This window comes from Garra rufa, chromosome 17 (genome assembly GCF_049309525.1).
Source record: "Garra rufa chromosome 17, GarRuf1.0, whole genome shotgun sequence".
Classification (NCBI taxonomy): domain Eukaryota; kingdom Metazoa; phylum Chordata; class Actinopteri; order Cypriniformes; family Cyprinidae; genus Garra; species Garra rufa.
This window is the reverse complement of record NC_133377.1, coordinates 10,108,623-10,131,550: the sequence shown is the minus strand read 5'-3', so window position 1 is coordinate 10,131,550 and position 22,928 is coordinate 10,108,623. Positions and strand designations below refer to the sequence as shown.

At 40.4% G+C, this 22,928-nt stretch overlaps 1 protein-coding gene across 1 annotated transcript in view; it reads left to right on the top strand.

The window, feature by feature from the left end:
* The window catches only part of jarid2b (jumonji and AT-rich interaction domain containing 2b), a 93,490-nt gene that overhangs the window by 13,251 nt on the left and 57,311 nt on the right, over nucleotides 1-22,928 (top strand). The window contains exons 3-7 of the mRNA XM_073822437.1: nucleotides 8,048-8,062; nucleotides 8,173-8,223; nucleotides 10,310-10,364; nucleotides 10,478-10,638; nucleotides 15,256-15,391. Coding sequence (XP_073678538.1) covers nucleotides 8,048-8,062; nucleotides 8,173-8,223; nucleotides 10,310-10,364; nucleotides 10,478-10,638; nucleotides 15,256-15,391 — 418 coding nt within the window. The remainder of the gene's footprint in view (nucleotides 1-8,047; nucleotides 8,063-8,172; nucleotides 8,224-10,309; nucleotides 10,365-10,477; nucleotides 10,639-15,255; nucleotides 15,392-22,928) is intronic.

Below are 22,928 nucleotides of genomic sequence, written 5' to 3'. Positions count from 1 at the left end.
TTTACATGTATGCAAGTTCAAAAAACACTTTAGTCTTCTCCAAAAATAGATTTAATTTTACCCTGTTTCTAAATGATTCGTAAATGACTCGTGTGAAGCAGTTCGAAGAATCAGTCTCTCTAAACCCCTCCTTTCCGTGAGCCCTCACTGCTGTGATTGGTCAGATGGTGCAGTCCTTCATGATTGGTCTACCGCTACAGCGCAAAACGAAACGGCCATTGGCATAACTGAATGACAGCTGCGGAGACCTGTTAATGCATAGAAAAGATGGCCTCGATTTTACCCTATCAATTCGAGCCGGAGTCTGACGATGAAACAGTTGAAGTGGCACATCGGCAAGAAACTGTTTCGCAAGCACGACTGGAGCAGGACGTTTCTCAGTGGTAAGTGTCATATGTTAACTGTGGAAAGTGCTTGCAATTTGCTTTTGTAAGCGAACCGGGCACACCTCTACGTTGTGAACTTCAACATCGTATAATGCATAACACTGCGTTAAGCCATCGTTTATCATTATCATTACTTAAACTAATAAGGCAGACAGACAGTCAAGCTGCATCTATCACAATTTTTAGACTACATTGCACTCACAGCTGAACAACAGAACTACAGAAACAGAAAGTTACAGCTACAGAAAGTTAGCCGGTTACCAAGACATGTGCGGGGTTGTTACACACCATAACGTACACAAAGACGTATTTTGAACGATCGCTAGAAAATACAATCATCAATTATTAATCATACTTACAGGTAGAAGTTCAGAGGAGCAAGCCGGTCCAAATAAACTGGGCACTGATCCATTTTTTAAAACCAAGCGTTTGGTGAATCCCGCGTTGTAACGTTACTCCCCAAGATTGGAAAAGCAGTCATCAGTAAAATGACGCGAACGCAACACAAGATTGGAATTGTACTGCTGAGGTGCTGTTGAAAAAACCACTCATTCTTTGTAGATTCATCTTTCGGAAAGGCATATAAAACAAATTTACTCTCACAGCGCAGGATACAGCGTCTTCTTGACATGATGTAATCCACGTGAAAATTGTACTGTTTGTGGGCGGGCAAGTTGTTCGCGACATAGAACGTGGGCGGACATTATGCAAATGTGTAGTTCGTGACGTGTGGCCGTAACAGAAAAAGATTCGAATTGCTGACGACTCGTTTAGGCGAATGTGAGCCGACTTCATTTGTCGTGCACTGTCGGCGTCACAACTTTGCAGATAGTTTATGTTCACATACAGCTACATGACACACTACATGAAATATCATATTTGAAAAGGCATAATAGGGGCACTTTAAATGCATTGAAAATAGCTAAATCCTCCAAAAATAAATAAAAATGAAAACTCCCTAATGCAAAAAGAGTTCGGTTTAGTTGAGAGTGATTTTTGACCATGTTAGCTGAATCTCTGCTAGTCCAGGGTGGTCTAGTAGTTCACACTGTCTGCTAAATGTGTAAATGTAAATGTCTACTAAGTCCAAACCAGGAAAACTAGCTGATAATCAAATCATCTAGGCCAGCCAGTGACCAAAAACAACCAGTTTGGACCAACTACACACAAAATAAAGGTGCTTTTAAAAGGTTCTTCAAGCGATGCCATAAAAGAACCATTTTTTGCTTCCACAAAGAACCATTAAGTCAAAGGTTTTTGAAAGAACCATCTCTTTCTTACTTTTTTATAATCTGAAGAACCTTCTTTTGCCACAAAGAACCTTTTGTGAAACAGAAAAGTTCTTCAGATGTTAAAGGTTCTTTATGGAACCATTTAGACAAAAAGGGTTCTTCTGTGGCATTGTGAGTGTCTTGCTGTACTAGTTTTAGCTGGTTTTCCATGAGTTTTCTCCTTTTAAGATCACTTGAGTTCTGTTTTTTGCATTACGGCATAAGTTGACGATCTCTGAAGTCAGATGGTTTGTGTCAGTCTGTAAAAGTGCAGTCTCGCGAGTTCATAATGCGCCGTCTCTCGGCGTCCAGCCCCCAGCTGTCCAATTTGTCTCCCAGCACATGAGTCAGGAGTGTGGCCTGGCATAAACACCTCAGTGTGTCTTAGAGAGAGAAATCTGACGAGGTCGTGCCAACCTCAGAAGGGCATCCCAGGACGTGGTGCTTTGTTTACCCCGGTGCCATAAAACCCTCGCTGAGCGACACCATGGTGTTAGCTAGCTCTCTCAACGCTGCAGTTGCTGCTTTCTTGCCAATGGTTTGGAAAATATTTACAGCAGCTGTGAGTGGAAGAGCTAATTCTCGCACGCCGCGTCGCGCTCGCAAGCCTCTCAGCCCCATACAGGGCACACATTGTGCTCACTCTCTCTGTCTGCAGTGCTTTTCTCTTCTCATTTCAAAATGTCTTTCTTAAAAATTCACCCAAAAACTAATGGATTTCTTAAAAAAAAAAACTTTAGTTTAAATTCTGAGGGTTAATGGAGGTAAAACTGAGTTCTTTCTCTGTTTCTGGTCTGTTTTCCCATAACTTTGTTTAAAATTGTTTCCAATCCTGTCCCTGAAGTATAAGTTTTGACTTCACATTTGCCTGCTGGCATGCTGTGACCTACGGAGGCTGATGTCAACAGCACCACAGCAAAGAAAATAACTTTAGCCTTCTTGAGTTTTGTTGTGTTTGCTGTCTAAATGAAGTGAGATGAGAAATGAAAACATGCTGGTGTCAGTCAGTAATGAATTTCTTACTGAATTTATGAATGACCTCACTAACATCACTCACTAACTAAATATTTGGCAACGTATGCACATGTAATAAATAGTATTGATTAGTGTAATTTTTGTGCTACTAGCATTGCCAAACACAACTGAGAGCAGAAGAGAGAGAAAAAAGATAATTCGACGTTAAGCCTCCAAAGTGAAAATATTTAGTAACTATGATTAATTATGATTGATTAACTATGATGGACTCACATATGATGCTAAGAGGTGTAATTTTAGTATCATTTATATAGTTTTTACAACGCATCATCAATCGGCCATAATGGCGGCACTGAACGTAAACTGTGCCGCTGAGCTGAATAAAACTTGCATATTTTGCTGATTATTGCTGCTGAAAATATTAAATTGTTGTCATGTTTTGGGCTGTACTAATTGGTCAGACTGGGAAAACATATGAAGTACTATAGACTGCCAAAAGTTATAACAAATCAAGGCGAAGAGTGCAAAAAACTGTCTGAGGAACAAAAGGCGTTTGTGGTTTGCCAAACTGAACCAGAATTTCCAGGTCAAGAATCTTAACATTTGTTTTTGTTATCATTTCTGGTCAGGTAGGTGAAATATTAGGCTAATGTCTTAATTATTACTGCTTGTATGTATATTTACCACCCATTAACTTTAGTTTGTCAAAATTTCCTGCTTACTAAGTCCTTCTCTATATGATTTAGCAGCTTACACACATTTTTTTCTGTGGTTTACACAGCATAAATTAGTTAGAACAGCGTATTCAGTAGTACATTAACCATGCAATCAATGCTGTTGTTTACATCCGAGTATCTCCAATACAGCCGTGCATCCGGGTAACTGACCAAAAACGTAAGTGCAAAACCATTATAGGCAATATGCGACCGCAAAACAAGCTGCTGTATGGGTCCGTTGGATAGTGGACATGGAGGAAACTGCTTGTGGAAGTTTTGCAATAAAACGTCTGTATAATGTGTCGAAAACGTACCACAAACGTAAGGACAAATAGAAGCATTTGGGTGGAATTGCCTCAGTTTTTAATGCACCGGATGAGGGTAGAAAGCTGCTAGCATGCTAGCTAAAATATGTAAACATTAGTTGCTGAAACGTCAATAATAATCTGCTGTGTGAGATCACGTGTAATGCGCCATTATTTTCAAATCTTGTAGAGTGTGCATGTTTGAGATTTGAAACCGCACTGGCTGATACAGTGACCTTCTGGTTTGTCACTCATATAAAAGATTAAAACAGCTTTAGATATGTATAAAACTCTCAAAAGTATAAAGGGTTTGCACTTACATCACGGTTTGGTCAGTTACCTAGATGCACTGCTATATCGGAGATACTTGATGTAAACAACAACATGGATTGCACGGTTAATGTCCTACTGAATACATTGTTCTGCTAATTTATGCTGTCTAAACCACAGAAAAAAATGTGTGGAAGCTGCTAAATCATATACAGAAGGACTTAGTATGCAGGAAAGAGCACAATATTTTGACAAACTAAAGTTAATAGGTGGTAAAGATACATACGAGCAGTATTAAGATTAGCCTAATATTTCACCTACCTGACCAGATTTAAGAACAAACAGGAATGTTGTTAAGATTCTCGCTCTGGAAATCCTGATTCCACAAATGCGTTTTGCACTCTTCTCCTAGATTTGTTATAACTTTTGGCAGTCTATATTACTCCAAATGTTTTTCCCTATCTGACCGATTAGTACAGCCCAAAACATGACAATAAATGATCAATAATGCAGCAATAATCAGCAAAATATGCCAGTTCTGTTCGGTTTAGTGCCATTGTTTACGTTCAGTGCGGCCATATTTTTTAATAAACACCATTTGCAAACCTAGATCTAAAAGTAGTGCAAAATGCAGTTTGAAAATGCAGCACATTTTCTCAGATCACTCTGCATTGGCATAAAGTCAATGTTGTACAAGAGCTTCAACAAGAGTTACCAGACATCTTGAGAATGTTGTTGGTTTGCAGTGGTGTGCTTTTGGATTTTCACTGATGCTTGTTGACACAGAGATCTTTTACAGTTGTCTCAAGTTGTCATTTATGTTTAAAAGTGCTGCTGAACTGTCAGAGCCAGCCGATAATTCAGTCGATTTGCAGTGGTTATGAGTTTATGAGCATATTTCTTACCCTTTATGACTGTGGTTTATAGACTGAAATAAATGTCCAGTTCTTCTGTTATTACTCTGTAAATGGGATTGGGATGTTTTAGCAGAGACATTTCTTTCGACTTCTGACTGTCTGAGTCAGATTTGGCCGCTGTCAGCAGAAACCTGCTTTACTGTCCCCTCACGTCCACACACACACACACACACACACACACACACACACACACACACACACACACAGCGCTTCTGGCGCTCCTCCAGTTGGCAGGCGCTAGTACTGAGGTAACAAGCTAACTTTGGTCAATTACACCAGAGTCACAAAGAGCAAATGAGGGGACGGATGAAGATACTGAGCGGAGCAGAGGTCAGGGCGACGGAGAAGTGCATGTAAGACATATTGCTGTGATCAGAGGGAAGAAAGTCTTTTGGAGAAAGGTAAAATGTAATTTTAAACATCTCATATCTGCTGTGATGAAACTCTTCAACATTCTTAGATGGTTTAATCCAGATTCAGTTGTATTTGAGATTTCTTCCTATCATCCACTTTAGCTGAACATCCTCTGCACTGCGTGCCATTTGATGGCCGCACTTAGCTTGGCATACGCTGTCCAGCACGAACGTATTGATTGTACATGATATGGATTGCTTTTTGAGCGTTCAGAGTCCCTCGGGTAGCTGAATTGACTGTTGCTCCTTTTTCTGAGGTCCTTGTCCTTTCCGCAGCTTTTGAAGACACAGCGTTCTCTCAAGAATGTAATATATTTCTGATTTGCATGCAATTGAAATGACTTTGTGCAGGATTTAGAATTTTATTTAGCCTATTTCTTTCTGAGAAAATAATAAACTTTGAGTAGAGGAGTGTTTTAACAGCTGACTTTTGCTAAGCGGTAATGAGCGTGCTGTGTTTACTTGTTCTGACTTCTTCTCTGTAGTTAGCCTGATGTTAGCAAAACCATGTGTTTCCTTGCATAGATTTCCCAAACCCTCCGCTGCCAGCTTAAACTCTTACATATGACTCAGAGCAACTCATGTTTGTCTGTGTGTTTGAGCATTAAGAGCTTCCGCCAGCTCTACACGTGAGCTTCGGAGGCCCACGCTGAACCAGGCATTCTAGGATACATGGAGGGAGATTACAGTTGACAGCTCTGGAAACTGAGATGTTGCAAGATCAAACCTGTTTTCGGAATCTTTTGTGGTTCAAGGTGACGTAGTAGCTTTACCCAGCATGACCTAGATGCTATACCAGGTCAAAACCAAGTCCAACAGCTGGTGGGAAATGCCAGTTTGAAGTAGCTAATGAGCATAAATGACCTATTGGACCAGACAGAAAACATTACATTTAGTTTCATTTGATGTTTTTGGTTTGTTGTCTTTTGTTTTGTAGGGCATAGGGCATTTTTCTTGCAAAATGTTTTTGCATTTTGTCTTTTTCTAACAGATTGTTTTTATTTTGTCTCCTTTTCCAAAGTCTTTTAGCAGAATGTTTTTATTTATTATTTTGTCTGACGTTTGCCTTTTTTGTCTTATTTAATGGAAGTTGAAAGCACATGATGCTTTTGTCAATCACTTCAGCTCAAGCCGGTTCACACACTTGAAAATCTGTTTTCCTTCCATCTGTGTGTGTTTGTGTTAGGGTGGGTGGCAGGGCTGTTGTGGGTTTGTATACATCTTCCTGTGCCACCCAGGAGAAACAAGAGTTGCATTTCCTCTGAAATCCCTCCGTGCTGATTACACTCTTTGATTTCAGCTTTGTTCCTCTCCAATTGCTGCGGCAGTGGAGAAATCTCTGCGTTTATTTATTAAAGGCTTGCACAGGCTGGGGGCGACCTGTCAGATCCATTAGACGATCTCTCATCAAAAGAAAGAAAGGCAGAATGCGAAGGAGAGGTTTTATAAATGGAGGAGAAAAGGGTGTTAAAGGGATGGAGAGGTGGGGGCCTGGGAGTGTTTGGTTGCGGTGTGGTGCTGTAAACGTGTTTAGCAGAGCCGCATTAAGACTTCACACAGCGCCGGCAGGAACTCTCCAGTTTCATAAGGCTGATCTCTGCACCAACTCCACAGGGCGTTTTCTCCACAAATATCATCTCTCTCACACAAACACACATGCAGACAGATTTTAATTCACTCTGGTGACCATGTGAGGACACAACACTGTGTGCCGTATTGGTTAATTGACTATGCTAAGCCCTGCCTTAACATTGTTGACGAACATTAGCAATTCCGATTTTTGATTTGATGTCCTATGAAGATGTATGTGTGCTATGTGTAATGTTTTGCTTTTAAAGGACTGAGGCGGATGTGTTAGTCGGTGAACGCTACATTATAATCTCCTCATTCTGCTGGTGCTGAGTGTATTGATCCGGTAAGACTGTTAGCTCTGAGATTTTTCATGCTTTACCACGTCTAATGTGTGGGGTTTCCTCCTAGTCATACTCTGCTTCCTCTGTCCAGAGCGCTCACACACTTATTCATCGGTGTGTGTGTGTGTGTGTGTGTGTGTGTGTGTGTGTGTGTGGAATTCTGCACAGTTTAAACACACATGATCAGCTCTTGAATGCTCTGTCTGGTTTATGGTACATGACCAGACACTAAATCAGCCCATGCTGAAATCCACAGAAAGCTGTCTCATTTTCAGCAGAAATAGAACAGTCGTCATTCACACAAGTGCTATATTTCACCTGATCTAAATCAAACATGTCAAATTGGTCCCACATAATGGCTGATGTCAGTCTCATTTGCTTTGTGGTAAAGTTGAGCAGGCAAATCTTGCCCTGGATTCTGCCTCTATGCTGGCCAAAATGTAAATTTTGTGGGAAAGGTAGAAAAAAAAGAAACTGCGGTGTGGTTGGCGTCTTCAAAGGCTAAGCTATTTTATTAGATCAAGTTAACCTGGTTTGGGTTCTTCAGCCCTTTTGGAGCCATTTGCACATGCCTGTGTGGAAAACTCATTTGGCCCTGTCCTTGTAATTACATCTTTTCTGAGTAGCTGGTTTGCGTTTTGTGTGTAGGTTAGTGGACTTAAAGTCTTGAATTCTTTTTAGTCAAATTATATGACATGACATTTTAGGAACTTGGTCACCAGGCCACTGCTAAATTGAATGTTACCTCCGACACAAAAATTCCTTCGTCAAATAAACAATCATTCATTCCCAGGAGGTCACATAACTGTTTGATTTGAGAAAGGTCAGGAGGACCACACGCTCCCCTGGCTGATTCAGTGCTCTCTTTCCTGTTTCTGCAGGATGGTTTCATTTTGGTCAGTCCTAATTGCTCATGACTGTATGGTGTCATCCCTTTAAACATATGGTCCTTGTTGTGTGTTTAAAGGGCAGCTAGATGCTTCTTTAGGTGTGTGGTCTCCTGCAGGCTGTGACAGATTTGAGTCCTGTTCAGACTCAGACTGAAGGAGAGGGTTTGGTTAGATTTACCTTGCATTAATATTCTTTATTCAGCCTCTCCTAGGCTGTTAAGAAATTTCATGAACCACAACAGAGACTGGGATTGATTTAACCCTCTTTATGTGTCTAGGTAAGCTTTTGAAGGTAGTTTGGTTTGGGCCCCAGCCTGTAATTTAATTGGGCTTATTATGAGATTTGATAGTTTTCCAGTGAATAAAAATGAAAAAATGTGGTGTCTTCTAGTTTAGCTTTTTTGGAGTCTCTTAACTTGACAGTTTTGATTTACTTGCTATGCATGGAAAAGAGCAGCATGGACTTTCTCCTGAAGTTTATGGGTCTGAAATGACATGAGGATAATTGATAACAGAAAAGACAAGGCTTTGTCCAAAATTGCCTCCATAGCCTTATATATTGACTAATTCAGTGGACTAAATTAGTAGACTGAGGTGAACAGGGAATGAGGGAATATGGGATGATTTTGGATACACCCTGGGAGACCTTGATTAGTTGATTCAGGAGTGTTTAATTAGGTTTGGAGCTAAACTTTGTTGGAAGGTAGCCTTCCTGGAGCAGGAATGGACACCCCTGACCTATACGATCCTTGATGTGCTGCTGTGTGACTTATCATAATCTCAAGCATATCTTCCGGACTGTATTGTTTCCATCTTGTTTTCCTCTCACATTTTATCTCTCTTGCAATCTGCCTTTGCTGTGGTGCAGATCTGTTGTGTTAACTCATCAACAAAAGCCTGGCCAGCTTCTATATCTTGTTCGCTCGCAGACGTAACTGTGGGGCCCCAGTCCAGGGTCGTTGTGTATAGAGGTTTTGTTGTTAATGCCTCTTTTTATTGGGCCAGCTGTAGCTCTGAAGGTGGCCAGCTTTCTCCTATAACCTGTAATTCAGCCTGGCATTTATTTATTTCTGTAAAAACGAAATGCCTGGCTCTCTTATAAATCTATTACATTTTGGCCGTTGTTTTGCACTTGACGCAACTGACTGGCGATGGCAATTTGTCACTCAGGCATGTCAAGCTCGGTTGTGCCGTCCATCTGCGGGCTGCCCGTGGCACAGTGATAGTGCCGAGCTGATCAGTGGAGTGGAGAGGAAATGATAACAGTGTTCCTGTCTTGACGCACAGACGTGTTTTTGCCACCCTGTGCAGTCACTGCAAGCATACCTACAGGACAGAATGACTTTCAAGGAATCAGGGATCTTTAAGCAGGTATGAGTGCCTCGAGAGATCTTGGGCCTACTCTACCCCTTTTCCAATTATCAGAAGCCTCTCGAAAGTTTTGAGGACTATTCCTGACCTGGACTGAAAGACATGCTTCTAAAAGCGCCTTTCTCTAATGATGACCTTTCAAAGTAAGGCATGCATCTTTGCTCATAGTTTAGCTTCCACATTGCAGCAGAATACAAGTCTTAAATTGCTTCCAAAGGATCATGCTCCAGCTAGGCAACTCTTGGTTTTAGTGCACTTTATCATTCCAGTGGGAGTAATCTCATTTTGATATTGTCAGCCGAAAAGAGGTTAAAGTAGGAGCCCAGGGGAGCAGAGTAAAAGGACAGACCCTAAGGACTCTTTGCTCTGAAGTGGCCCGTGTTGTGCAGACATTCCAATGCACTGAGGTAGAGGGTGTAATAGGGTGCCTCTGTTGGCCTCCCCCATCGGATAACCTCTCTCCCTCTCTTTGTCGTCCCCTTCATGGCTTCTGCTCAGAGCAAACAAAGCAAAAGCACTTTTTTTTTGCCATGGCTGACTCTAGCCAATCACCTCCAGTCAGCTTACGGCAGACCCAGCGAGCATAGACGTACACTCTGCGGTGCTGACCCAAATCTTGGGCAAATACCGCTGTGTGTGCTTGTTTCCTTTCTTCCTCCAGCATCTGGAGGACATGTGTAGAGAGAGGAAGGAGTGCTTTCATATTTTTGCTCTTGAAGGCCATCTCTCCCGGCCTTGTTTTCCCCCCTCTCTTGCTTAGTCTTTTTCAAGGAATTTGTGTTATAACAATGAATCCACTGTTATTACATATTCATCTTCAAAGAATAACTTCCGACATGCAGATAAAGGAATTTATCTTTTGTTCGTTTATGCTCCTTTCAGTGTCAGAGTGATTCTCTTTATGACCTGATTGACAGAAACCTTGGTGGAAGTACAGGTTTCAGGTGGATAATTGCTATACTCTGGATGGCAGATATAATTAATGGTTGCACCATGTGGCACTGTGAGAGTCAATGCATTCAAAAAGTTTGTCATGTTGTTTTATTGAAGAAACTAGTGGATGCATGCTTGGTTGTCTAGCCAGCTCCGTCAACCCGGTCGTTAGAGACCAACAGACTTTTACTTCATCCATTGTGGTTTGTGCACGTGGTGCAAGATTCAATGGCTCTTATGGTCTGCTAATGCTGCTGAACAACCTGTCTGGAGGGGATGTTTGCAAAAAAGATTGCAATGAAAAGGGAAGTTTCTCAGGCTGCACAGGAAATGCGTGCTCAATGGTGGTTACAAAGATGATCTGTGTTCAATTTGGCCTCTTTAAAACCTTTCGAAAAGAAACGAGTAATGCAGAAGCAAGTAATGTTACATGTCTGGTGTCTCGTTGACTGGTGGGGATCTTGCATCCTCATTGCGTATGCCCTCATTGGAACGCTTTAAGTATGCTAGGAGCCCCAAGTCCCATTTGGGCCATCTATGTGATGGGTGTGCGTATGCATGAGTGTGTGTGAATGAGAGACACTTCTCCTCGCTCTGTCACACACCCATGTGCTCCTGGTGCTCATTAACGAGGCTCCGAGCTCCTTCGGGATGCAGCAGAGGGGGTTTTGGGAGGCAGGGTGAGTGTACGTACGTGCGCCGCGGGTAAGTGGCGTCTCTTAGCTTGTGCCAGCTCCCAGTGTCTCGTCACATCTGAGTACCGGTGCTGCCAACCAACTCTGCCAGTATATGAATAAGCCTGGCATTGTCACGCTAACTGCCAGAAGCAGCTTTCTGATGCTTGTCTTTGTGACAAATTTTATTTGACAGGTTCGTGCATGTATGTGCACATTGTGGGCAGATAAGCTTCCTGTATATGATTCTGAAGTCCAATGTGTACTTCCGTTTATAACTGAACTCATTCACACGTGGTCTAGAAAGTTTCATCCTTGTCCATTTTCTATGCAGTTTTTCTCTAGAAGTTGTACCTGATTAAACTAGAGTGTCAGGTATATTAACACGCACTGCACAAAGGGGGACAATAAAGTGACCTTCAAATCCTGTTGAATCAGATGTTCAGTTCGCTAGATGTAAACATGTTGACAGTTTAATTAAACTTTGGATTACTTGCTCATCAAGATTGTCTTTAAACTGTTGTTCTGACTTGACGTAGATGACTAGTTGATGAAAACGAGTAGAACACATTTTATGCTGACGCATAGCGGCCACTGCGCTTATGCTAGCAATGCGACACATACTTGTTTTATATTTACTCACCGACTTACTTGAATTGCTTTGACATTTTAGCTTATGTAACTAGACCTGGTTAACAAACTACACCTACATAATGTAAATGTGTTCATTTCGATTCATCTCAATGCTGTTAATGTTCTTAAATGTTAAACAGTCCCTTTTAAAGGCGAAGTGTAAAGTTAGCATTAAATATGTAGCCGCATGGTATAATTTACCTTAGAGAAGAGTTTGTTCTGAGATCAGCATGTTTGACTCTTAGGGAGGATAAAAGTGAATAGGTTGTTTGCCATGTGTTTAGCTGTCACAACTGTGCATTAGCTGCTACGCTGACTCCTGGAAGCCTTTTGTCAATTCGCACATGCTGCAAAACACAAGCTAACACTGAATATCTGTAGTTGTGCAGAGGCTCCATGACTTGGCATTCGCTATAACGTTGGGTCAGTAATATGATTGTTCCATTCTTCTGATCGTTGTTTTCATTGCAGGCTAGCGAGCCGTGCTGCGCTGTGCTCCTACAGCTCTGTTAACGCCAGTATCCAGCTCAGCATTTTTTTGTAGAGTTGGAATGCTATATGTAGCGCAAGAAGGAAATAACTGTGGCGGCTTGCCAGGGCTTTGAGGGAATGAGGACGGAGAGGAGGGTGGAAAGGGAAAAAAGAAAACAAACTTCAAGGCAAAACGTTCGTGGTCGGCTCCCAGAGTTGAGAGAAGAGTTTTTTTCAGACGGGAGAGGTGTGTGTGTAATACTCTATTCAGAGAGCAGCGCTGGCTCGGCGCCAGACCGCGAGGTGATAGCGAGTGCGGGGTAATTGCTGCCTACCCGGCAGCCTGCTGGATTGTGCTCCTGGGATCTAGTGACAGCATCACGCCTCTGAGCGCTTCAGCCCACCTCGCCGTCTGCGCGGAGCGCTCTACGTGCACTCGCACGCTGATATAAATGCTGTCTATTGGTGTAGGACCATAGAGCGGCACATTAGGGCAATAATATGTAGTTAATTCTTAAGACTGACACTTTGTATCACTTGCTAATTCTGGTGTCTGAGAACAGCGCTGTGGTTGAGCTGCGGCTTTGCATGCAGGCTATTTTGAGCCGCGCTCTGTCTATGTGTGCATGCACGTCTGCAGGTGTGTGTGTCTCTAACGAGGTGCTCTGGTGGTTTCACACACCACACGCCCAATCAGCCGCTGTCAGGCTTCTGCAGCGCATCAGTGCGTCGAGGTGTGTGTGTTTGTTGACATGTCTGCTGGGAGATCTGATGTTCACCTGTCAGTGTCAGCCCCCGCACAGGAACTCGCACTCGCACACACTCCCATGCCTTTTGTTTCCCCAAGCCCCGCCTTCTACTTAACCCCACAGGAAACAATGCCACCATGCAAACCTTACACTTCTAATTGGGCCTTTCCTCCAGATTTGGCCAGTTTATGTCTCAAAGTCATTGAATTGATAACGCTCATGTGTGGTGCAGAAAGTTTTGTAATTTTGCTGTGTTCACACCAAACGCAGGTAAACTAGAGCGAGTGATGCAATGCACATCTTTGCTTCGCATTTGGTGTAGTCTCGCGTAGCCAGACCTTCAGACTGTCGGCTTAAGGTCTGGAATCCATGGCAGCTTTCATTGGCCAAGATACCTCAAACTTTAGTTGAGTGGTATGTGTGATCAGGTGAGAATAAGGCCCTGTTTACACTAGTGCGTTTTCAGTTAAGCAGGTAAAACCATAGATACTGTATGTATAGGCAAATCCGTATTATCATTTAGACGGCGGACGCATCTACGTGCTTGAAGCAGTCGAATGGGGAATCTACCTATACACATCTATGGATAAAAAATAAGCAAGATGTTATTGTTGACATGGTTGTCAAGGATATGCAGAGCAAATGTGGTCTGCCACATCATACTTATATAAATTTTAATTTATAAATTACTTATAAATTTAATTTGGTGCATACATCTTGCATAAATGAAACATGGCAAAATATCATGGCATAGTTCATTATTTACTATTTGCATCTATTTGATTTTATTTAAACAATCATTCAAATTACAATACAATACTTAATTTGTAAAGCATGTAAAAAAGGTTGACCAACCTGAAGAAATATAGAAATAACTAAATAACTAAATATTGAATGGCCTCAGAGAATTGTCTTTAAAAGACAAATTGATTAGAATTAAAACATGCAATATTCAGTAGAAAGAAGAAAAAGAACACTGTTAAAAAATGGCTAGCTGTGGAAAAAGCAATATTTAGTTACTTAAAAAATAGTTCATGAAGTTGAAACAAATTGGATATATTGATAATACATATAAACTTAGTTGTTATGTATTTAAAACACATTCAGTTTATTAATACTGTTAAAGAAATTTGCCTGTGAGATAGAAATGGTTAGAAAGCGGATATGCAATTCAAATACATAAATCTTATATTTATATACTTTTTTTTTTTTTTTTTTTTTTTTTTTTTGAGTGCAACTATCTACCTTAGCAAACACATTTGCAACATTCTAGCATTGTGGAGGCAGGTTTTGCACAGGCAAACGCAACTTACTATACATTTCCAGAACAATTAAGAATCTAGTTTAGTGGCACCAGTTTCTATTGAAGGTCCCTTTTTTGTAATGCATTACAGCATGATTTAGTAACAGTTTACCAAGGTCATATTGTGTTGTTTGCATCATATAGTATTGTCTGCTCCTTGACTCTTTCAGTAGAATGCTTTGTTACTTTATTGCTATTTTTGTGTTTTTGTAGCTGTCTCACTGACTTGCTTCTCCTTCAGTACAGTAACTTTGAGTAACACAACTCCCCCACCTCCACGGCACAGGAATGTCTGTAGTTCCCCTCTCGAGACGAGCACTCGAGAGAGAGGAAGCCGTTGTTGTCTGTGTGGGAAATAACATTTTAACTGGTTCTTTGAATGTCAACAAATGCAGTTATTTGCTACCAGTAGTGTCTTTCACCTCATCTACAGATGAATTCCACAGATAAAACTTGTATTCACTAAAACATGTTTATTTTATCTTCTCTTTTTAATTTAATATTTGTATTTAAATATCTTTTGCCTACTACATTACTGATGTTTATTAAATATGCTACATGAAATAATCCATTGGGTGAAGGTCTACAAGCAAACCTGTTAATAAATGAAAATTACCACTCCCACAGCACATGTTTGTTATTTATAGCATGCCTGTGAGAACCTGACCTGTGTGGAAAATTATTCTATAGATAGATTCAGAATTGTTATCAAGGATTGTTGTCTGGAAAGGAAACTGTATTTTTTGGAAAGGATGTCCTTGTCTTTGTTCCATTCTTAAAATCTCTAAAAGATGATGTAGTTTTGAAATAGTCCTAAAATCAAACAAATCATTGATCCTACAGAAAGAGGAAAGTGAAGTCATCATGAACCCTCATAATAACAGCATTTGATATTTGGCAAGGAAGTGTTTATGCGCATTTAAGTGTGGCGTTTGTTGTCTCTTTTCGTGGAAAGTGCTGTAGATTGATTTTGTTTGTTTGCTCAAGCAGCTGCATTGATGTTTGCCAGTGCCTTGAGTGCTGATGAGGTGTCTGCTATAGTGCTGATGTTCTCTCTCTTTACAGGATGATAATGATGGGATGCCCTGGTCGGAGGAGCGGGTGGTGCGGAAGGTGCTCTATCTTTCGTTGAAAGAGTTCAAGAGCGCTCAAAAGCGCCAGCTCGGTGACGACCTCAGCAATGGAGGAAAAGGGCCTAATGGTAAGACACTTTCAAAGTTTTTCAATCTTTTTTTCCATTGAGTGTCTACTCTAAACGCTCAGGTAATAGCTTGTGAAACTGTACACAGGCATGTTTTTGTTCAGTTTTTCCACTTGCTGGAAAATTCTGTTACCAACACTTTTATATACAGTAGGGTGACCATACATCCACTTTTTTCCTGGACATGTCCTGGAAGAGGTTTCTAAATTGCCTTAAATGTCCCGGTTTGGCTTTGTTTTCCTATTGTTTTAATACTGGCTGAAGGTAATAACTGAAAAGGATGAAGGACCATCATCTTCAACTCAACCTTGCCAATACAGAACTGCTTGTGGTTCCATCAAACCCTACGTTTCATCATAATTTCACCATCCAGTTAGGCACATCAACCATTTCTCCTTTAAAAAGAGCCAGAAACCTTGGAGTTGTAATTGATGATCAGCTGACTTTCTCAGACCACATTGCTAAAAGTCTGCAGTCCTGCAGATTTGCTTTATTTAACATCAGGAAGATCAGGCCCTTTCTTTCAGAATATGGTTCACAACGTATTGTTCAAGCTCTTGTTCTGTCCAGGCTGGACTATTGCAATGCTTTTTTGGCAGGTCTTCCAGCCAGTTCTATCAAACTTTTATAATTAATCCAGAATGCGGCTGCAAGAATAATTTTTAATGAGCCAAAAAGAACACACGTCACATCAATTTGCAGTGGCTACCAATAGCTGCTCACATAATATTCAAGGCATTAATGTTTGCCTGCAAAACCACCACTGGCTCTGCACCCCTTTACCTAAATTCATTACTTCAGACTTATGTGCCCTCTAGAAGCTTGCGTTCTGCAATTGAACGGTGCATTATTGTGTTATCCCAAAGAGGCACAAAAATCACTTTGACTGACTTTCACATTAAATGTAACCTTCTGGTGGAATGACCTGCCCAACTCAATCTTTAAGAATCGGCTAAAAACACATCTCTTCCATCTTTATTTGACCCTCTTTTCTAAGTCACTTTGGATAAAAGCATCTTTTAAATGTCTAAATGTAAAGGTAAATGTAAAAGTATTTTGACCAATAGCGTGCAAGCATCATACATAATCAACCAATCATAGCATGCCAGATGGTGGGCTCTACAGAGAACAATAAAAGCAGTAAAAATATATGTGCATATAATGTATGAAATCCTAGCCAGGAAAAACAGAATATATGGTCACCCATTTGATATTAAATCTGTTATTAAAGAAGTTGTTCATTTCCAGAATGAAAATTTCCTGATAATTTAGTCACCCCCATGTGATGTTTATGTCTTTTCTTTCTTCAGTCGAAAAGAAATTAAGGTTTTTGAGGAAAACATTTCAGATTTGTCTCCATATAGTGGACTCCAATGGTGGCCAACAGGTTGAAGGTCCAAACTGCAGCTTCAAGAGGCTCTACACAATCCCAGCCAAGGTCTGATGTAGGCAGAAGTACCAACCCAATGTTTACAAAGTTAATGCTCAAAGAAAGTCAAACGCCCTTTACAAAAAAAACATATAAAACAATTTTGAGGTTGAAGGAGAAAATTAGATGTGCGTGACTTTTCCAATGTGATTACACAAAGCGTGAAGACCTGCTTTGCAGAGCGAGTGCAAGATGAGCATTTGTGGTTAAAAAGTATAGAAATTATTTTTTTTCTTTAGAAAATGACCAATCATTTAGCTAGAAAAGACTCTTATTACTTGGCTGGGATTATGTAGAGCCCTTTGAAGCTGTTTGGACCTTCAACCTGTTGGCCACCATTAAAGTCCACTATATGGAGAAAAATCCTGAACTGTTTTCTGCAATAACCTCAATTTCTTTTTGACTGAAGAAAGAAAGACATGAACATCTTGGATGACATGGGAGTGAGTAAATTATCATGAACATTTTTATTCTGGAATGATTATTTAATGCATGTTTTCTATCATATGACTGAAGCCAGCTTTGCAAAGATAGTTAGGTTTGAATTGATCCACTTTTGTTTGGTCAAAGGAAGCTCCTAAGGAGGTTTCCAGTGAGCATATGTGTAAAAGTGCCATATGATCCAGGTTACTTCAGAGCTTTGGAGGTCGTCTGATATCTGCGTGTCTGACACTGCAGCTTGGCACTCTGGGACTTTACTTCACACAGGCTTCAGAAAGCCAGAGCTTTCACTAAAAAGAGCTCTGAGTCTCTACAGGGAACAAAGAACAGGCCTCATACGTACAAGTCTGCACAGCCAGGCAGAGGCGAGGGGGAAAGCCTTCTCTTGATGTGGGCTTACCCATTTTATCACTCAATTGGGAAAAAGAAAGAAAAATATTAGAAATACAACAGAAGTGAGTGACTATTCCCTTTCAGCAGTTGATCGCTTATGTCAGGAGTGACAGGACGCTTCTCTTTACTTAGAGTAGACAGCATTATTTTAATATCAAGGCTCTGAGAAATAGCCCACTTAGTATGCCATAATGTATTAAAATAGCTCACTTCTTATTTTAATAACGGAGTTTGTTGTCCAATGTAAATATTTTTGAAAGACCTTTCAATGTTTTTCAAACATTGCCAGTGTTTCGTCTGCTAATCGATTGATGTCCACACACAGCGTAGTCTCTCGCAACCATTTGTTTGCAAACAAGTATCTTAACTACTCTGAACAAAAGTTTATTATTCAGAATAGCTGCCGTGGGGTCGGCTAGTGACAGGTAATCTCGTCCCAGTGACTCTACAAACAGCAGGAGTTCAAACATGAACCCCTCGCCCCGCATGTAAACATGCAGAGAGACTCTGGCTCAAGGGGTCTCTGTTGAGACTACGGCAGGTGGTTAGATATACACTCTTTGAACAAACTCCTAAACTGATAATAAGCTCTTATCACAACAGCCCTTAATCTTGTTTTCTTGTTGTCGTATGGGTTACGTTGTGTTGTTACCTCAGGGTAATGCTAATCCCTTTTGAACGCAGAGTGTTTAATGAAGGGTGATGTATGAAGACTTTGTTCACGGATGCAAATGCTCAACAGACACAAACGCAGCATGTTTTGACACAAAAGGATCAGCGTCAGATTTAGGTTCCGTCCGTATGTTAGCAGCCGCTGATGATTTTTACTGCTCAAGAGAAATCAGTAAGCAAAATAGGGACAGGGTATGGAGTGAGAGCCTGTTAGTCTATATACTAATGCATCAGATGTACTTTTTTGTTGAATCATCTTGCTTTTCAGTTTGTCAGCATTTTTTCCCTTGCTATTTCACTCTCCCAGATTGAGAGTTGTTGACAGCTGTCTGTGGACTGTGTTCTATTTAAAAGAACTAACTAATCTTACAGTACTAGGTTTCTCAGTTTTTTTTCTTTATAAGTTTTGACTTTTTTTTTGTTTCTAAAATCTCAGATCCTATGTGACTCATTATAGTCAATGCACAGATCCATAAGCGATGGAGAGTCTTTAAATGTGACCCTGGACCACAAAACCAGTCATAAGGGTCCTTTTTTTTTTAAATTGAGATTTATGCATCATCTGAAAGATGAATAAGCTTTCCATTGATGTATGGTTTGTTGGGTTAGACAATATTTGGCAGAGATATAACTATTTGAAAATCTAAGGATGCAGAAAAATCGCCTTTAAAGTTATCCAAATTAAGTTTTGATACATTTACGGTAGGAAATTTACAAAATATGTTCCTGGACCATGATCTTTACTTAACATCCTAATGATTTTTGGCATAAAAGAAAAATCTATGTATTTTTGGCTATTGCTATTGACACAAACCCGTGCTACTTAAGACTGGTTTTGTGGTCCAGGGTCACCAAACTCCATGTGACTGTAGATCACTAATCTGCTGCTGTGCTCCTGAAGCCCATCGTTTCCCAGCTCAGCTGGCAGAGCAGACAAAAGGGGACCATCAGGGGACGTGTTTTAGCTTTTGTGTTCCAAACAATGTGGCACTGGCGTCCATTTTGAGGCAATGTTAAGAGGACAAAAACAGCCTATTTTGGCCAAGGCAACTGCGTCTGCCACCACAGGCCAGACATGCTCTTATTTAAGGAGATGTACAGTATGCTACATTTTTGTAACATTTTATTTTTCCTCCAAAGCCTACTTGAAATATTAGTCATAATTTAGTTATACATGACTATTTTTATAGCAGACTGCTTATAAAGTCCAGATAAATATCATTTGTCACTCTATACCTCCCAATGATATGTCTTTGTAAGACATATTGTGTCATTTTTATTACGCAATTAGAATTATAGTCATTATATAATCCAGTGCAATACAAAGGTGATTAAGAAATAAACAAACAAATGTTTCTCAAATACCTGATGAATCATATGTGACATTTGCATTTGATTTAAAATAAAGTATGGATAATCAAGTTGCTTCAGTCCAGCAAACGTTCATCTTGAAATATTAATAACAATGTTATTCTTAAGTCTGCTTTACAAATATCGTTGAAGGATTAGTGTACTTCCAGAATAAAAATTTCCTGATAATTTACTCACCCCCATGTCGTCCAAGATGTTCATGTCTTTCTTTCTTCAATTGAAAAGAAATAAAGGTTTTTGAGGAAAGCAATCCAGGATTGTTCTCCATATAGTGGACTTCAATGGAGATCAATGGGTTGAAAGTCCAAATTGCAGTGCAGCTTCAAAGGGCTCTACACAATCCCAGCTGAAAAATTAGGGTCTTATGTAGTGAAATGATTGGTAATTTTCTAAAATAAAAAAAATACAAATTTATATACTTTCTTACCACAAATTCACGCTAGGAAAGGCCATGTGTAGTTAGTTTGTTGTCTGTGTTCTTTGCTTCAAAATGGTACAGTAGGGTGAAAAACTCAGTCTCATTTTCTCCTCCAACTTCAAAATCCTCAAAAATCGTTGATTTAACTTTTTTTTTTTTTTTTTTTGTAAAGGGCATTTGACTTACTTTACATGTCCACATTGTAAACTCTGGGTCAGTTTTGTCTTTTGGGTCTTTTGCCTACGTCACTCATGACCTTTCCAACACGAATACGTAATGCATGAGGTCGAGCTAGTGCTATATAAGCTAGACAAGCATTTGTGGTTAAAAAGTATATAAATTTACATATTTTGTTAGAAAATTATCGTTTCACTGCTGAAGAAACCAGCTAAAACCAGGTTAGTTGGTCTTAGCTGGAAGTAGCTGATTTTAGCTGGTCTCCCAGCCTGACCAGCAAAGTTGCCAAAACCCCTCTAAAACCAGCCTGCTGACCAGCTAAAACCAGCCTGGTTGACCAGTGGTAGCTGTTTTTTTTATCAGCAGAGGTAGATAAGACAGTAGATAAGGCCTTTATTCCTGACTGTGTAGAGCCCTTTGAAGCTGCATTGAAACTGCAATTTGGACCTTCTACCTGTCTTTAACCCTGTCTTTTTGAAGTTCTCAGATCAGTTTTGGACCAGGGCAAGGTCAATGGACAGGGAAATAGTTCCGTCAGGTTTCGAGCCTAAAGCAATTTGTGTGTTTTTTTCAGTGTTGTAATTCAGTCTAGATGCGTTTTGTGTTGTACTTATGCTCTGAGCATCAGGTAGACGAGCATTTGTGGTTAAAAAGTATATAAATTTACATATTTTGTAAAAGTTACCTATCTTTTCACCGCTGAAAAAAACTGCTAAAACCAGCCAAACCGGTTGGCTGATCTTAGCTGGTTTAAGCTGGAAGTAGCTGGTTTTAGCTGATGTTCTCCTAACCTGTCCGGCTAAGACTAGCCTGACCAGCCTCCTGCCAGGCCAGGAAAGTGCCCAAAACCCCTATAAAACCAGCCTGCTGACCAGCTAAAACCTGGCTGTTTTTTTTTCAGCAGGTTAGATAAGACCCTTATTCCTAACTGTGTAGAGCCCATTGACACTGCAATTTGAACCTTGAACCTGTCTTTAACCCTGTCTTTTTGAAGTTCTCAGATCAGTTTTGGACCAGGGCAAGGTCAATGGACAGCGAAATGGTTCCTAACTTATGTGTAAACCGTCAGGTTTCGAGCACAAAGCATTTTTGTTTTTTTCAGAGTGTTGTAATTCAGTCTAGATGCGTTTCATGTTGTAATCATGCTCTGAGCATCAGGTATGTGGTGGGACACTCCTATACTGCATTTCTCCATTGGTTGGTATTCAGAAATAACTAATGGGTTGCGCACCATAACAGCGCACTTCTCACACAACATCTCGCTCTCTGTGGAAACCAGGAGGTGAACGCAGCGAGGCGACGGGCTTAGTTAAACACGCATAAATATGATTAGAGGCCCTGAAGGACAGACGGCTGATAAACCGTCACACGCTCTCCCGGCCTGTAGAGAAAGGGAGAGGGAGAGAGAGAGATAGGACGTTTGGCTCCGCTAGACTCCGACTGTCTTTCACACAGCCACTCAAGTGAGACCAACATATGTAAAACACGGCGCGGGAAGCGAGCAGCCCGCGTTAAGCTGTTTACATCTGATCCCTCTCCACCCACGTCGGCTTGGCTTGGCCGGCTCTCCCGGGTTTTGGCTTCCCGTGTCGTGATGAAGGCAGCGGCTCGCGAGCTTGTTTGCTCTTGCACTTGAGGAGTCGTTTTGAATATAGGACATGTTGTTTTGCTGCTTTTTCTATTTGGAGTTAAACCGTCCCAATTTTCTCAGACAATGTTGTGTCCTGTGAGAATAGACCTCGTAGGAATTTACTCACATGCTTTGAAGTCCAGCCATATTGGTTTGTATATGAGAGAGAAGCATTTTTATAGCTTTTCATGTATGTGTTGGAGAGCAGCTTTATTGTAGTTTCTTTTCAAAAGCTGTTTTTCCGGCCGGTTGGAGATTTGAGGTCCAGCTCTGGGAATGTTTGATTCTGGATATTCGCTTAATGAATGTTACTAAACACGGAAATTAAATCAGCTGAGCCGTGTAAATGGAGATTTAACTCCGTAATCCTGGATTCTCTAGCGTTAACATCCACAGTTCTTTACATGTTGTTTTATAGGTTTCCTTGTGTTAAATGCTGTTTACATTCAACATGTAACTCACCGGACTGAACAGAAACCAGTATTAATATTCATCTTATGCAAAATATTTATTATGTCTTATTTGTTATTACAATTGCAGACACGATAAGCTTTGTATGAAAGACCGTTTCCACCACAGAATAAAAATTGCAAAAGTTTTTATTTCACAATTCAGATTTTTTTCCTCACAATTGCAAGTTTACATCTAGCAATTGTGATTCTTTTTTTTTCCAGAGTTGCATGATATATGAAATTCTGACTTTTTTCTCAGAATTACAAGAGAAATGCACAGTTGTGTCATTTTCTCAGGCTTGATATAAACTCGCAATTGCGAGAAATAAATAAAAACTATCAATTCTTACTTTATCGCAAATGCGAGTTAATATGTCGAAATTCTAACTTTTTTTTTTCTCACAGTTCTGACTTTTTTTTTCCCCCTTTAGAATTGCGAGAGAAACTCTCAGTTGTGACCTTTTCTCAGACTTTCATGATATAACATCACAATTGCAAGTAATAAAGTCAGAACAGCGGGATACAAACTCGTAATTGCGAGAAATAAAGTCAGA